Source organism: Elgaria multicarinata, chromosome 6 (assembly GCF_023053635.1).
Source record: "Elgaria multicarinata webbii isolate HBS135686 ecotype San Diego chromosome 6, rElgMul1.1.pri, whole genome shotgun sequence".
Lineage (NCBI taxonomy): Eukaryota > Metazoa > Chordata > Lepidosauria > Squamata > Anguidae > Elgaria > Elgaria multicarinata.
Genome location: NC_086176.1, coordinates 9671383 through 9688792, shown reverse-complemented (window position 1 = coordinate 9688792; position 17410 = coordinate 9671383). Strand labels below are relative to the sequence as shown.

At 42.2% G+C, this 17410-nt stretch overlaps 1 protein-coding gene across 1 annotated transcript in view; it reads left to right on the top strand.

The window, feature by feature from the left end:
• Positions 1-203: 203 nt before the first annotated feature.
• The window catches only part of CLCN1 (chloride voltage-gated channel 1), a 120466-nt gene continuing 103259 nt past the window's right edge, over positions 204-17410 (top strand). The window contains exon 1 of the mRNA XM_063128428.1: positions 204-380. Coding sequence (XP_062984498.1) covers positions 330-380 — 51 coding nt within the window. The 5' untranslated portion in view covers positions 204-329. The remainder of the gene's footprint in view (positions 381-17410) is intronic.

Sequence of the window (17410 nt, the reverse complement as noted above, 5' to 3'; positions counted from 1 at the left end):
CTTCGCTCTTTCTGTTGTGGAATCATTGGCCTTGGACAGAAAAAACCCTGCTGTAGCCAGGAGAAAGAAATCTTATCGCCTTTTAATTTACTGGACTGACTCAGTGCCAGGACAGCAGTTAGAGTTATTAGAGCAGAGACATGACTGCTGTGTCACAGCATGAACAGAATCGGGGGTCTCTGGTTACACATACCCCCACCCCTCAGTAAACCTTTAGTCAGAGCACTCAGACAACCTCTCTCTTGTCCTGTTCCATGATCCTGCAACGGAGGCAGAAGGGAAGACACCTCCCCCGCAATGCCCAGTTTCCTCCTTTATAAACATTGGATATGACTGGGAACACCCCTCCCCAAAAGACATTATGCTATCAGCAGACCCTGGTGAGTACACTGGTGTTCCCCGCTTCGCTCTCACCTACCTAGGGCACCAGTTGGAGAATCCTTGGTTAAGGAGTGTTTAGTCCCAAATAATCTGTCCCTTGAATAATGGATGCCTTCAGTTGTCAAACCAAGGTGTGTGTCCCCAGCACCACCCCAATTTAGTTATCTAAGAAAATTAAGTTCTATTAAGAGACCATTGCAGTTTTTTGCCTTTACTGGATTGGGAAGTGTAGTTGTCGTCTGGGAAGAAAAGGCAGAAATAGTGCAATTTAGCTTCTTTAGCTCCGGGCTGAAGAAGAGACCAGAAAATGGAAGTTCGACTCACTGACTCAGTTCATTGCTGTTTGTAATGAAATCTGCAGTGATATTATTCTCCTTCCATCTGTTTTGCTATTGGTCAGTGCTGGCATCTAAAATATACGTAGCTCTGCTGCTTGGCCATTTTGGAGTTACATTAGTGTTCTGTTCTATTCTGCTGAACAGAGAAGTGTTCCGCTCCTTATATCAGGACCTTGTTTTTATTTGTTTAATTTTGGAAGATGCCTCTCTCTGGAATATACATCAGGAATTACTGAGGCATATTACCGATCGGGTCAGTGTTAGCTGCTGCTTTTGTTTATCACAGTCAGTAATCTGTATACCGTAATGCAAAATAATGAGAGTTCTGTGCTGTTGCTGCTGTGTTGAAAATTATTAACCATGGTTAGACTCTCAATAGCAAATGCCACCTTAGAAGCATTGGGTTCCTTTGTCAGTATTCCACATCACTTCTAGAGAATTTGACAGTCTAAACAGAAAATAGCAGAGAGCTAAGAAAGAAGCTGAACTTCAAGCCTCTACTAACACTGGTTGTGGCTCCCCAAGGTCTTTGGCAGAGATATTTCTCAACACTGTTACCTGCGACTGGAGATGCCAAGGGTTAAACCTGAAGGATAATCCAGGTATTGCTAAGAGAGATGCTTTCTTGGGGCAGGAGTTTGGGCCTTTCCTACTCAGCTATTCCATGTGCTGGAACGTTGTACATAATGCCCCATTCATTTCAGTGGCACCAATACATTGATGATGCTATATAAATAAATAAAATAATAATAATAATAATAATAATAATAATAATAATAATAATAATAATCTGTCTGCACACGTGGGCAAAGGAGTTTTGTGGACACAATGGACTTCCCATGCCTATAATTCCTTAACAGCATAAAATGTGCAGAGTAGCCAGTTCAAGTTAAATCATACCACAGCTTATATTATTAAAAATAACAATAATTAGTGAGCTTTTTGGATACTTCGTGCCATAGCCCAAAGAACTTGTATTTAAATTTGTTTAATCTGATTGATTTCATCAGACAAAGCGAAGTGCTTTTGGCTCAACTGTGATGTTGGATATTTTTTGGGACTGTTAGGGCTGGCCAACCCAATGGGCAGTAGTGATAGTGGCCGTCTAGGCTGGCAGCCTTCTAGGCATGCCAGACTGATCTGGAAAATCCCCTAGGGGGAGCACAGTTCCTGCGACCTGAGACTCCTCCGTCAATATAGTCTAAATTGTAGGGGCAGAGTTTGTTTATTTATTTATTTATTTATTTATTTATTACATTTATATACTGAAGCTCCCTGGGCGGTTTGCAAAAGTTAAAAACAGTAAACATTTAAAAAGTATACAAGATTTTAAAAAATCAGAAACATAAAAACAACAGTATAAAATCAACAGTATCCATCTAAAAACAACAGTTCTGGGGTCCGTTAAAAAACAAACTTAGCGTTGTTAAATGCTGTTAAATGCCTGGGAGAAGAGAAGAAGAAAAGCCTTGACCAGAGTTCTCCCCCACCCTCCTTTTCCTCCTGATTGCCGCACATTTTCCTTATACCATACAAATGAACGGAGTTAAAGTCCCTTCCCTTTGCTCCATTCAGGGGCAGGGGGCTGCAAGCAAGGAAGGTGGAAAGGCATGGCACACAGACACACCACACCTTTTAATGTGTTTTTACATTTTTTGGCCACCTTTGAGTGCTCTCTCTCCCTCTCCCTCTCCCTCTCCCTCTCCCTCTCCCTCTAATCATTGCAGAGCAGTCCTGCTCTGGCTAGGTGCAGGTTATATTGACACAAACTAATTTGAACTCAAGCAGGCATCTCAAATGCAAAAGGAGTAACGCTACCTCCACTTCATGACATCTTTAACTCCTAGTGGGTAAATGTCAATTCACAATTTTACTGCACAGGGATCTTTCTTCAAACATCCTCCTCCTTCAGTCAAAGTCTATCTCAACAGCATGTCTTAGTGTCATTATAGGCCAAAGTATAAAGCAAGGAAAAAAGCTTAGAAATAAAACATAAAACACGCCGTCCAAAAGGAAAGGAAAAACAAACAAAACAGAACTGGATGCTGAGCTGTGTGTAGAATTGTAACTAGGCTGAATCTATCCAAAGACACTATTTTTGAGCCAGTGGGCTTCTATGTGGGTGGGACACATTCAGCCACCAACCTGCACATCATGAACAGTCGTCCAGAGAGAAGAGCAACCAGGCTGGTATGGATCTTGAATCAAAGTCCTATGAGGAACAGTTGAAAGAGCTGGGTATGTTTATCCTAGATTAACCTAGAACCAATGGTGCGAAGTTGGTGAGAAGCAGATTTGGGCTGAACGTTGGGAGACACGTCCTAATAGTGAGGGCTGTTAGGCAGTGCAATAGGGGAGATGGTAGATTTTTCTTTGCTTGAGGCATTTCAGCAGAGGCTGGATAACCATCTGTCAGATGCTTAGCTGCACCCTGCATTAGAGAGTCTGCATTGAGCAGGAGCTGAACTAGATAACCTCCACAGTCCCTTCCATCTCTGATGCTGTTACCGATAGCAAGCAATAGATCCTGCTCCTGCTTTGCTTGATGCGTTTCAACACAGGTGTGTGCACACACACCACACAAACTGGGTAGAGTTATCAATTAGCTTACTATGATTATTTTGCCCCCCATATAACAAAATAACAAAGCATCAAGAGCTAAATTTCACGCGACATTAGTGTGATTCTAACTGCTTTTTTAAATGAAAATCAGTCTTGAAGGCAGTGACCAGAAGTGGGAAGAATCATGCAAGGGCAGGACCTACTTAACCCTTTCTCTTCCTGCTCTTTGTCCGACAAAATTGCTCCCTCCCACCTGGTTTCTTATCTGCAGGTGAAAAGAAAACCAACACTGAGGGCCAACATTTTTTTCCCAGTTAGCAGTATTACTTAATTTTTACAATTTATAGCCTGCCCTATAAAACTTCTGGGGGAACTTGCAGGTATTAAAAGTCTGGTGTGGCTTCTGTAGAATGCCAACAACATCGACATCATCATTGTCGAGTTTTTTTTAAAAATCATGATTGAATTGTGCAGGGGTGAGCCAAATAGACCTACATTTCTGAAACCTTGATGGGGCTCATCTATCCTAGCTGTGTCCACCTGAATTCTCGGGGAAGGGATGTGGTCAGTATCTCTTTGGATTCCCTGTCCAGGCTACTTGTCAGCAGAGCCTCATCTTTACGTGATGGAATATGGATTCTGTTAATGGACAAACCACCCCACTGCCCAATGATCTTCCCGCCTGAGCTGATCAAGAACGTCTCAAATTTGGTGTCGAGACCCACCCAAGCTTTTGGCTCTGGGGGCTGTAGACATTCATGCCAAGGCTGTCTTGTCAGGAGCCACTCAGGGCCTCAAAGCTATCACAAAATCCTAAGGGCTCTCAAAATGTTATTGGTGCAACACATATAGGTGGCCACACTTTGGGGTTGGCATTTTCAGCTGATCAGGGAGACCCTCTTAAAAAAAAAAAATCTATCTCTTATCGTAGTCAGATCACTTCCTGGAGAGGCTTTGGCAACTTTGACTCTGTTCAGGGGTGCTGGATCAATTAAGATGGCCTTCCCCCAGAGGCTGATGGATCTGGATGGACTCCCAAAGGCCTTTGAGGAATTTCCAGTTCTCTTGTTGTGGACCCAGTCACTCTGGCATTTAGAGATAACCTTCAAGAAAGGAAGACCTGCCTGTGAGAGAGAGGAAAAGGACATCAGACAGCATTATGTTTACGGTAGGCATGGTAGCAATGTCCAATGCCCTTTTGGACTCCTACTTGCTACTAGGCATCCTTTAAAAAAAGTGATAGAGAAGAGGGTGGGGTGGGGGGTTTTTTGGATCTATTTAGACAGTCTTTCCCCACCAGATGAATGTCTCATCACAGTGATCACTTTCTTTACTACTCCAAAATTACAAGAACTCTGCCACGTTTAGGCTGTTTGGAAACTTTAGCTGGCAGCAAATACAGCTGTCCATGTGTCGAGCTATATTTCTCTTGGCGGGGTGGGTGGAGGGCATGTCACAGTTTCTGTGCCATAAAGGAATGGCAGCACTGAGTTCTCTCAACGGGGTGTGTGAAATGAATCCATTCCACATGCTGAAACCAACTGAAGCCCCCCTCCCCGTCTTTTTTTATTTTTACATGAGCCGATTCTCACATTCTCCAATCTGAAAATTGCTCTCACACATAGTTGCAAGGGAAAACACGTGTGCAGATTTCCCCCTCTCCTGCCTCAACATAGTGTGACTCAAGGATGTACATCTGTTTGTACAGTGTTGTATCTGTGATGCTTCAACCCCTTGTATAAAGGCCAGGCGAAACAGCACACAGGAGGTGTGTATTCAGGAACGTCCATTGTTTTTAGAAATATGAATAGTGGCCACAGGGCTAGTTTGGATCAGGACTGTCAAGCTATGGGAGCCTATGGGAAGGAGGCAACCAGTACAACACTCCCTGCTTCTGGTATCTCCTGCAGAAGGAGAAGCCCAAAAGGAAATCTTCCATCCTTTCCTCCTTCGGCTCCTCTACACTGTAGGGCAGTGGTTTCCAATTGGTGGTACATGGACCCCAGAGTGTCTGCGTAACCCACCCAGGCGGTCCGTGGCACCATTCACACATTCACCATTCATTTCTGGAGTCCACTGACGACGAATTCCTACCAGAAGTAAAATATAACATCACTGAGCACCTGCGTGATTTAGCGACTAGCTTCAGAGATTATTCCCCTGCATCTAATCCTGAAAACTCATAGAGAAGGAATCCTTTTGAATGTGGTGATGTACAACTAACAACTCTCTGTGGAAGAGCAAGATGCACTTGTTGACGTGACTTGTGATGGTTCATTGAAATCATTTTTCAAAGAATATAAACTGGACCAATTCTGGCTGAAGGTTTTTCCTGATTATAAGAAGTTAGGTGAAAAAGCTTTGAAACATCTAGTTCCCTTTCGTTCCACATTTCTTTGTGAACAAACATTTTCGACATTTTGTTATATGTCCCCAACTTTTAACCTGTTGGTTGTTTTATTGTGGTTTTAATTTTTGTGAACCGCCCAGAGAGCTTTGGCTATTGGGCGGTATAAAAATGTAATACATACATAAATAAATAAATATGAAGAACAAGCATAGAAATCGGCTCGATGTTGATCCAGATTTGAGATTAAAAATAGGAAATATTGAACCAGATGTGGAAGGGATTGTTCGGGACAAAAAGAGGCATGATTTCTCCCATCACATTTAGATTTAGTAGCTGTTCGACAGGTCACAATTTGTTCAATTGTAAACTAGACGTTAGTAAAATTAAATTCATCTTTATATTCCTGACTAAATAATTGTCATTTTTGCGTAGTAATATCACAAATATCACGAATTTTATGGTCTGTTTTTTAGTATACCTAAAATCCTTTTTCTTATTAGGGGCTCCTTATTTTCTCCAGAAAATTGCTTCGCACAGGTAACTACCATAGAGATAACAATTTTTTTCAAAAGGAGGGGATCCATGGCTTGGCATTTGAAAAACAAGGGGTCCACAGTACTTAGCTACCTTGACAGATCTTGGGCAGCGGGAGGGTTATTGTTCCATCTCAAAAACATTACTCAAGACTAGAGATTCTGTGAATTGTCCCACAGCTCCGGTGGATTCCATACCACAGGTCATGGGCAGCACTTTTTCATTCTTGGGTGGAATTGCGATTTGGCTTTTCCTACCAAATCCAATTTAGATAGTTTGAGTTTCTGTATATATTTTTAATTATAAGCAGAAAGCAAAAACAAATCATAACTCAACAGAACTGCCTATGATAGCTTATTGCTGATTAGCGTTGTTACTACAAGAAATATGAACTATTGTGGCTTCAACATTTTATTTTTTTTTATAAATTTTTATTTTCTACAATACTTAAACATACACATTTACATTCACATAAAAACAACAACAACATACTACATAATGTTCAATTTGAATACAAAATCTTATCTTAATAACATAATCAAAATAACCTACAAGTGCATTTGATTTAAATCAAATGATTTTGAAGGAATTTGGAAACAGTTCCTAATATTTGTGTTTTCAAAAGGAAGTGGGAAACCACCAGCAGAAGAAAGTATGAGATTCTCCATTTAATCTCTTCTCCATTTAATATTACTTGTTAATTTATCATTAATAGCTATATCCCATACTTCTTTATACCATTCTTCAATAGAATATTCTTTATACCATTCTTCAATAGAATATTCCCCTTGAATCTTCCAGTTCCTAGCTACAATCAATCTTGCTGCAATCAACAAATTCGTTATCAGTTCCTTAGTTTCCTTTTTACATTTAAAATCTTCTTCAAATAGTGACAGCAATGCAACTTTTGGTGTTCGTTCTATCTTCATTTACACAATTTCTTCAATCTCCAAAAACACCATCTTCCACAATTTCTGAACACAGTTACATTCCCACCACATATGCAAATACGTTCCTTTAACCCCACAACCTCTCCAACAATTTTCTGATTGCTGATTGTTTATCTTATTCAATCTAACCGGAGTTAGGTACCACCTCCATACAATTTTATAATAATTCTCTTTTATTCTTACTGACATATTTCTCAACGCTCTTTGTTTCCATAATCCCTCCCAACCCTGTTGTCCTATTTGTACCTTCAAATCTGTCTCCCAAACCATTTTACCCGAATTATCCACCGTCCCTTTCTCTACCAATATTCTATATAATTCACTCATCAAACCTTTTAACACTGTTCTTTTCTCCCTTTCATTATCTTTCTTAACTATTAGTTCCTCGAACTTTGTTAATTCTCTACACTCTCCATTATCTCTTACCCACTTTTTAGTCCACTGTTCTAATTGCCTATAATTTAACCAAGTTAATTTTTTATCCTTCAAAACCTCTTCCATATCCTCTCTTGTACTCATTCCTCTTAACCAATCCTTTAATTTCATTTTATTTTTTTCTATTAAAACTTTACTTAATCTACTCTTTAATTCCTCCGGGAAATTCTTCAACATTATTACCGGTGACAAAGGAGAGCCGCTTGGAAGCAGCTCCCCTTTATATTTACTCCAAATTTCCCAGTGAAACCTCAAGAGCATTTTAATCCAGCAGAGGCATTACACTTTATATTGGAAAAAGGTCAGGTTCAAAATAGATTGTGTGTAGAAATCTGTTTTAAAACCAGTTAAAACAAAGTATGTTGGAACATTTTCGGCCACCTTTAGGATGCAATCCTCTACGAACTTACCTTTTAAAATCCTCTACTGAATGGTGATTTTGGACTTGTTGAAACAAAACAAAAAACACGTAATCTGGTTTATCAGCCATTTCCTGTCCTCAAGGATCCCAGGAAATGGAAGTTCTGTGAGGAAAGGCGTCTAGGGATGCCTTACAGAGAATATTCTTTCAGCATCCTCCGCAAAAAGCACCTGCTAGAATTCTTCGGGGGCTTAGCGTGTCATGCGAACCATTCCTAACCATGATCTAACAAAGGGCTGACTGACAGTTTAAGCGCACACCTTTAGAGGAGCTGCTTGAAACTTCTTTACAGTTGCTGTGCATGAGAGGACTCAACTCCCGGTGGAATTGAAGGCATAGTTTAAATTTAAACCCTTTGCATCCTTGAACTGGTGGTGCTTGTAGACGAGGAACAGCCAGCAGTGCAAGCCAGGTTTTACTTCCCCACTGATGTATTAATGATTCCTCTACTGGCAAAACAAACAAACAGTTAATTAGATTAATGCTAATTTCAGAGCCCCTTGCACAATGTACTTGTCTTTGCAATGCAAGCCTATGTCTATGTTTCCTGAGTTCAATGGCGCTTACTCCCATGTAGAAAGAGGCAAGTCCAGAAAAACTAATTTGGGTAAGCGAAGAGGTGGCAAATACTAGGGGGAGCAAGGATTTAATCCAGGATATCTAAGTCCGTAACATACTATGATAGAAAGCCAAGGGCTTGAACAGGGCAGCGGGAATGTACTTTTCGTAACAATCTTCAAAGTTCAGCATTCACAGCAGAATCGTATTTAGGGCAGGAGTGGCCACCCACAGTACTCTTATTAAGTCAGGGTGGTGGGAAGAAGAAGGGTGTGTGATGAGGACAACGTCCTCTCCAAGTACCTCATTCAGAGATAATCTAAATGGGAAGAAGTTGAGCCAACTGGCCTTCTCTATGCCGCCCCCCCCCCCCCCGGCACCCTTCCTGACATGCTCTCTTAAAGAGATACTGAGTAATTATTTACACAGCATGAACAACAGTTCTGGACATTTCAAATCTCTTTCCGTCTGTTTTATTCTTTCTCTCTGGACAGATGGTCTGTCTACCTAATTCGTCTCTCTCTCTCTCCTCCCTGAGGAATCTTACATATGTGGAGTCGCCCAGCCCTCTGTTTCACTGCTGTGTTTCTCCTTCTCTACATCACTGCTGCAAGACTCGGTTCTAAAAATATTTCACTCAGCTCTGCTTCTAAGAGTGCATGGAAAGTGTTCCTCTGGCAGTTCGTTCTCTCTCTCTCTCTCTCTCTCTCTCTCTCTCTCTCTCTCTCTCTCTCTCTCTCTGTGTGTGTGTGTGTGTGTTGTAAATCCCACAGAATAGCACTGAAGGAGGTGGGGGCCAAGGGAGAGCACTGACAGGGGATCCCGCTGCTAATTCTGGCCTTGGAAAGAGAATGGCAAGCCGGATGAACACAGGGCCAAACTATGCAAACAGGGATACGAACAAATGCCAGGTGTTGGCTCTTGCTGGTGCCAAGCAAAGAAGAGAAAGGATGGTAAATAATTGTTCCCCCAGTTTGGGGGAAAAGAAACACCCAGACGTTGCCTGGGAGTTTCTAGAGTGCTAAGAACTGCTCTCAAGGAAATCTGACCCGGCCCATGCTGGGCCCTTCCATTGCCAGGGCACTTAAGGCTGTGTGACTACAGCAAAGCATCCAGGACTGCTGCCCATTTTGGGCGGAGGGGAGGGGACGGGTGCAAGGAAGAACTGTGTTTTGGTAGACTGCAAGAGGAACTAGCCATGGGGCTATTGAGTCCTTGGCACAGCTTGCCTTCTCACCTTCATGCCTGCCCATGGTATCATTGTTGCCCCCTCAAAGTGGTCAGAGCTGAGGAGAACGTATGAGGAGAAGGTAATAACAGGAACACGAACACCTGCAAGAATGAGCCCTGTGCAACTTGGCTTCTGGGGTGTTGTATTTATTTATTTATTTATTTATTACATTTTTATACCGCCCAAGAGCCGAAGCTGTCTGGGCGGATCACAAAAATTAAAACCATAATAAAACAACCAACAGTCTAAAAACACAAATACAAAATACAGTATAAAAAGCACAACCAGGATAAAACCATGCAGCAAAAATTGATATAAGATTAAAATACGGAGTTATAACAGTAAAATTTAAATTTAAGTTAAAATTAAGTGTTAAAATACTGAGTGAATAAAAAGGTCTTCAGCTGGCGACGAAAAGAGTACAGTGTAGGCGCCAGGCGGACCTCTCTGGGGAGCTCATTCCACAGCCGGGGTACCACAGAGGAGAAGGCCCTCCTCCTAGTAGCCACTTGCCTCACTTCCTTTGGCAGGGGCTCACGGAGAAGGGCCCCTGTAGATGATCTTAATGTCCGGGCAGGTACATATGGGAGGAGGTGTTCCTTCAAATAACCTGGCCCCAAATCGTTTAGGGCTTTAAATGTCAATACCAGCACTTTGAATCGGGCCCGGACCTGGACTGGCAGCCAATGAAGTTGTAAAAGGACTGGCGTAATGTGATCTCGCCGGCCAGTCCCTGTTAGTAAACGGGCTGCCCTGTTTTGTACCAGCTGAAGCTTCTGGACTGTTTTCAAAGGCAGCCCCACGTATAACGCATTGCAGTAATCCAAATGAGAGGTTATCAGAGCATGGATCACTGTAGCTAGGCTATCTCAGTCCAGATAAGTGGTGCATTTCGGTGGCAGTTGCTTGGATGGTGGACGCTCTCTGCTCTCCCCCCGCCCCCCAGGGCTGCCGGCACTTTCCAGTGTTCTGGAGGGTCTAAGCCACTCTATTGCCTCTATGGTTTAAAATGTTGTATATTAATTTTAATGTTGAATGTTTTAATGAGATGGAGCAGCCTGTTGGCTTACAGTATGTTCATTCATTTATTTATATTTTTTGCCCACTCTTTACCTTACAGTCTCAGGGCAGGGTACACACATATCAATAAAACAATATAAAACCACTAAAAACAATTTAAAAACTCAAATAACACTATTTCAGAACACAGTTTCACTACAGAAGAAAACAACATGATCTCACCATTTATCCACTTGGATAAAGAGCTGCATCTTGACTTGGAGACAGAATGCATACAATAACCTCGGAGAAGGACTACGACAAATCTATATATTTGTCCCAGTATTGGGCAAAAAGTGGGATACAAATTATTATTATTATTATTATTAATAATAATAATAATAATTATTATTATTTGTCTCCTGTGGTAATTTTCTGAATGCTGAGCTCCTACCCATAAACCAGACACAGAGTATTATTATTTTTTGTAGGGGAGCATGAAAAATGTAGTCCCTACAGACTGAAATGATGTGAACTATTCCACTACTACCCCCAGACTCTTCTACCATCTCATTCTGATGTACCGTAGTCCAGGCCCATGACAGCTCTGAGCATGACAAAGAGTACTGTGAGAACAGAAGATTAGCTAGACGATTGATCAGTCGATCTATGGAAAAATAACGAAGGAGAAGTATTTGGGAGGGGGGAATATAAGAACCCTACTAGAGAGGCTTGCCAGTAAAGATGGCATAGTCTTAGGTTTGACTGTGACATCGCAAGTAACCGCGTAGTAGCCCTCTGCTGGACAATATGTCTATTGTTTTAAAATGCAGAAGACATGGGACATGATTCAGTCAATTACATACTTTTCAGATTCATGATTTGCTCAAAGGGGATTTAGACCGTCATCACACCGGGTGGGGGGGGGGGGGAGGAATTGCATTTCCTTACTGTTGCTTCTCTGCACTTCCTCATTCTTCCCGGAGGGGAAAGAGGAAGTAAACAAAGACCATGTGGCCCATTCAGGGGCCATTTTAATTGTGCCGCTTTTCTTGCACACTGCAGAAGATCACGGTACATACCATTTAAAAAAAAAAGTTATTAAAAGGGGTCTATTTTACTACGTAAAATCAAGCAGGAGGCACACAGGAGGCAGACGTCATGTAAAGCAGCGGTCCCCAACTTCTTTGGCACCAGGGACCAGTTTCGCGGAAGACAATTTTCCACGGACCGGGGTGGGTGGGTTGAGGGGATGGTTTTGGGAAGCCAAGCCTTCCCCCCCACTCCCCACTCCCAGAGTGGCTTCCGGCCGGGCGTGCTGTTCCGAAGCCGCCCACCCCCACCCCAGTGTCCTGGCTTCGCTTCGGCTGGGTAGGAGAGATGGCGCCCCGTGCCCAGGTATGCGGGGGTGGGGGTGGGTGGATGAAACCATCTCACCTGCGCGGCCCGGTTCCTAACAGGCCATGGACTGGTCCCGGTCCATGGCCCAGAGGTTGGGGAGCCCTGGTCTAAAGGATGTACGCACATCTGTAAGCAGGCAGTAGCAAGCGTGTGACAAAACGCTCGTCTGATAAACCTCTTTAGCATTCACCTAACTCTTCTACTCAAAAAAATTAGATATTCAGTCCAGTTGTCCTACGCATGTTTACTTACAAGTAAGTCCCACTGAGTTCAAAAGGGCCTTACAGAACTAGATGAGTATACGTAGGTTTCCAGACTTGAAGGTGTGTAACTCTGATGGATGGCCTAGGGAAGTGCTGCTGTTTTTAACTGTGTGTTTCAGCTATACAGTATGTTCTTATCGTTGGTGGGAAAACCACTATAGTTTCATAATTAAAGTCATACTGTCTGCTTTGGATATAAACTTCTTCGTTTTATTTTATTTACTGGGGAGAATGTGCTTCTCCTGAATCTTGGAAGTTTTGCTTATTTATGTATGTATTGCTTTTATTTAAAATTATATTAGGGCCACTTTTAAGGTTGGAATTGTCTCAACAAAAGTGGAATCCTGATTGTTATTAACCTCACTAATTAGTCATGGTCAAATTTGAGGTGAGATTAAAGTACCCATTTATTAATCACAAAAATAAATCCAGAACTATTTGAATGTGACATTAACTCATTGATGGTTCTGCTGCTATTTATCTAACTTTAATTTAAAAAAAACCTGGCATTTCTAGCTAGTTTTGATCTCTCTTTAGCTTGGTAAAAAGGTTTTGTGTAACTCATAGAATCATAGAATAGCAGAGTTGGAAGGGGCCTAAAAGGCCATCAAGTCCAATCCCCTGCTCAATGCAGGAATCCACCCTACAGCGTACTTGACAGATGGTTGCCCAGCTGCCTCTTGGATGGCTCTAGTGTGGGAGAGCCCACAACCTCCCTAGGTAACTGGTTTCATTGTCGTACGGCTCTAACAGTCAGGAAGTTTTTCCTGATGTCCAGCCGGAATCTGGCTTCCTGTAACTTGAGCCCGTTGTTCCGTGTCCTGCACTCTGGGATGGTCGAGAAGAGATCCTGGAGTGCAGGACATGGAATAACGGGCTCAAGTTAAAGGAAGCAAGATTCCAGCTGGACATCAGGAAAAACTTCCTGACTGTTAGAGCAGTACGACAATGGAACCAGTTACCTAGGGAGGTTGTGGGCTCTCCCACACTAGAGCCATTCAAGAGGCAGCTGGTGTTCGTAATTTTTTTACCAGTAGAAACTGGCCCACTGAAAGATGGCATGTTTCCTGATATATATTTCTTGAGTCTATCAAATAATTTTAGCTGAAAAGTCTTCACCTCCCCTTCCTGTGCAACAGGAACAATTCCTCATCATGTAGAGGCCCCAAAGGGGGAAAGGTTCTCTGCAGTTCTTTGACTTCATTCCACCAGATCCAATAAAATAGACCTGCCATCAGCAGAGCATCAACTCCCAGTGTGGCTCTGGTAGTGGTAGGACTTTTTTTCCTGCTTAAACATGCATAGAATTGTGCCCTTAAAGTCTGGAATCCAACAGATTAACTTTAGAGTAACAATGTTTAACGGTCAACATTTCAGTTCAGCTGCCTGAATTCAGCAAGGAAGATCTGAGCAACTCCATTGTGATGCTCAACTGGGCCTCACTGAACTTCAGGAGTGCACCATCCTCTATGATGCAGCTTAGGGGTTTCTCCACATTTCCCAGAAATCCAGCAGCCTTACGGCAGCTGGATTTGTCTTCTGGTGTCTTCACGGGTTTAACGATCAGCACAATACACACACTTCTTCCATTGTATTTGCCACTTCGTTCTCGTAAGTTTCAATTCTACTGCCAGCAGATGGTGTTGTTTTCTCGGGTGATTTCAATTTATTACATCATTTTCAGGGTTTCATAAAATGATGCATTCTCGTGGCGGGAGAGGCATCGGAGGTTGATGACGTCATGAAAAGGCCCTGCAAACTTCAGTGAGTGACAATCACGAGCTTGCATGGAGAAGTTCTAGGAAAAGGCAGAACGTTCCTAACAGCAATTAAATGGGTGACTAGCTCAGTAGGGTGTGAATCTGGATCCTCAGGTCATATTAACACACATACAGGGAGAGAAAGAGAGTTCAGCTTCAGTATGTTCCCATGTGCACAGAGGCAGCCAGGTTCTAGACACTAATAACACTGTTAGAATATTGCTGTCATCAGTGGCATGCCCAAGGGCCCGAATTTCAGCACTCAAGTGTGTCTCTTGCTTCAGAACTTTTGATTCCTCCAATCTAAGAAAGTCTAGAGCTGTATGAGGAATATGAAGTTGCTTTATAAGGAGTCGGACCACTGGTCCATCCAGCTGGCAGTGTTTTCCAAGGCCCCAGGCCAGGGTCCCTTTCTCAGCCCTGCTTGCCTGAATTCCTCTTCCCTGTAAATGCCAAGGGTTGAACCATCCTGAGGCCTTCTGTGTTCAAAATATGTGTGCCACTAATGAACTATGCCCTTCCCTAAGGGTACAGCCTGCCTATTATTCATTCATTCATTTCACCATTCTAATATTTGCACTTTCAGGGCAAAGCCCTCCTCGAGTCACACACAAAAACCCCAATCAAAACATATACTGGGCAGGACTTACTCAAGGGCTTCCTGACAGCTCTCTGCCTTGGCTGGCAAGAGCTAGCATCGTCTGTGCATTCTGTACCGCTGGCTTCCCATTTGGAGCACATGGGTGTCACTGTTCTCTGGGGAACATCCAGTCCCAGTGCCACCTGAATGACAGGCCCATCCTTAGGTGAGAAATGCAAGTGCTGAACTAAGTCCAACCATTATCAATTGTACATCCTCTCCCAAATCTGCTGTCTACGTAAGTTACAGGCGTGGATGAGTTGTAGATAATAAGATTTAAAAAGTGCTGTGACAGAAGCTGATTTAGAATAGATCTGCTAGGAAATTTACACTAGTTTTCAGAGAGAGAGAGCTGGGACTTGCAGCAACCCTTCCGAAGTGTTGGACTACAACCTCTATCAACCCTGGCAGTTGGGGATCCCTGAGGATGATGGGAGCTGTAGTCCAACATATGCAGGGCATTATGATTGGCACCTTCAATCAGCTTTCCTATATCATTGATTTTTCTCAAATTATTTGAGGGAGATAGATGGGTAAAATATGCATTTTGTTTTTGTGTAGATAGTTTATGGAAGCAGGCAGCCTCCAGCCTCCTAACACAAAAATATTACTGGGTGGCTTAGCAGTCCTTTATAGTGATGTGCATTTCTTACGTGTATGTCATGTAAAGAGAACCTGAAAGAGCTCTATTTCCCCTTGAAAGAAAGGTATCCCCCACCCCACCCCCATTCTGCTTTTCTGTGGTGGAAATAAAATATGGTGCCATGAAAATCTAGAAACAGAACTTGAGAAGAAAAAAACACCTATTGCTTTGAGTTAAGCTTTTTGGTTTCTTGCTTGCTTTTATGAATACCTTATTTAACCAAATGTTTGATTGATGGCTGGTGGGATGCATTTGTCCTTGCGGTCTTTGTTGTGCAGGTCTTTTGCTGCGTACTCTATTTCCCAAATGAAGCAACAGCAGCAAGTGCTCACTAGCAGGTGCCTGGTGGGAAAATAACTCCAGTGAGAGAGACCTACATTGTTCCAGTGGGAAAAGATTAGGCAAACAGTGATAAAGGCTACCATTAACCAATTGCAACTGTTATTCATTGTGAATTTCAACATGGTGCTCAGAAGCATTATTTGGGGTGGGTGGGTGAGGGTGGGATCTGGTACTATTGGGGAGATAACACTTGTAGATCCTTCTAAGATTGCATTCTTAGGGGGGAAGCCATTGATGAACATCTGGTTTACAGAAGTACTGAATATTTATACCTCCTTTGTTTCTTTTAGCATTGTGGGTAGGTGCAAGACAAAGCCCGATGCAAAGTTAGATACACCTACGCCTGTTGATTTCCAAGTCTGCATGGTCAAAATCTGAACTGATGCCAATTGGTACTATATTAGCAGAGTGGCAATTTTGATGGTGCCCAAATATTACTATCTAAGAATATATCTCAAATGATTACGCTTAATTTGAATAAACTATTTAATGAGATTTCTCAAGTTTTAGATAGATGGGCATCTTTAAAGCTGAGTTTGTGGGGTAAGGTACATACACTCAAGATGAATACTGTACATCAGATTGTTTATGTGGGATTCTTTTACATAGATATTTTCAGAAAATCAATGCTTTGTTTCATACATTTTTGGGGTGTTCCTCTCCAGCAAGATTATATTGGAAAAGGTTGCAACTTCCAATTAAAGAAGGTGGATTCAGTTTTCCAAAATTTGCTGTATATCATTGGGGTTATCTATTGAATTGTACTGAATGTTGGTCTTTCCCATTTACACTGGATTTTCCATCTTGGTCAGTTTTGGAATCTTCTTGTCTGGATCTTCACATGTTCTACTGTAGGTTGCATTTGAACTTTAAAGATACAGCTACTTCACATCACACCTTCCCACACTGGCACAGAAAGTGAATGGCTACCTGTTTCTTCAGGCAGAGGATTATTTATCACAGTGACCTTGATCAATCCCAGAGTAATGTAAATGCCTTTGTATATCACAATCTTGTTTGTTTTAAGTATCATGCATGCCCCCTTGCAAGGCCAAAGTCTTGTTCAGAGCCAGAGGTTTTTGACAGGCTGTGAAATATACACCAGGCAAAATGCTCATTTTCAGACAAATGTCTCTCTTTTGCACTTCAAGCATTAATATTAATAGTGCAAGGGGCACAGAGGCAACTGAAGCCTCATGTATGAAAAATTCTCTTTGACTTAGTGCCTTTCTATAGAAGGATTTTATTCTGTGCTCATGATTGCTCACTCACAGTAGTTTGCGGGTCCTTTACATAACTTTGTCATCCCCCAGGGCCTCTCCCATGTTTTGCAACCACTATCGTGTTGTGTTTTAGATTGATAAAAATCTGATGAAAATGCTCCTTGTATTTGCAGAATTCTGCTATACCATAGCACCATCTAGTGGTATGCTCAAATATATGAAGAAAGAACCCCCCAGGAAAAAGCATGTGTAAAAGAGCCGATCTTAATCCCATAAAGAATTCAAAAGCAGAAGCCCCAGTAAAAGTGCACGATAAAAGCCTCATGTAGACTTGCCCCAAATGTGCTTGGAAATGAAGACTGGAAGAATGGAGGAGGTG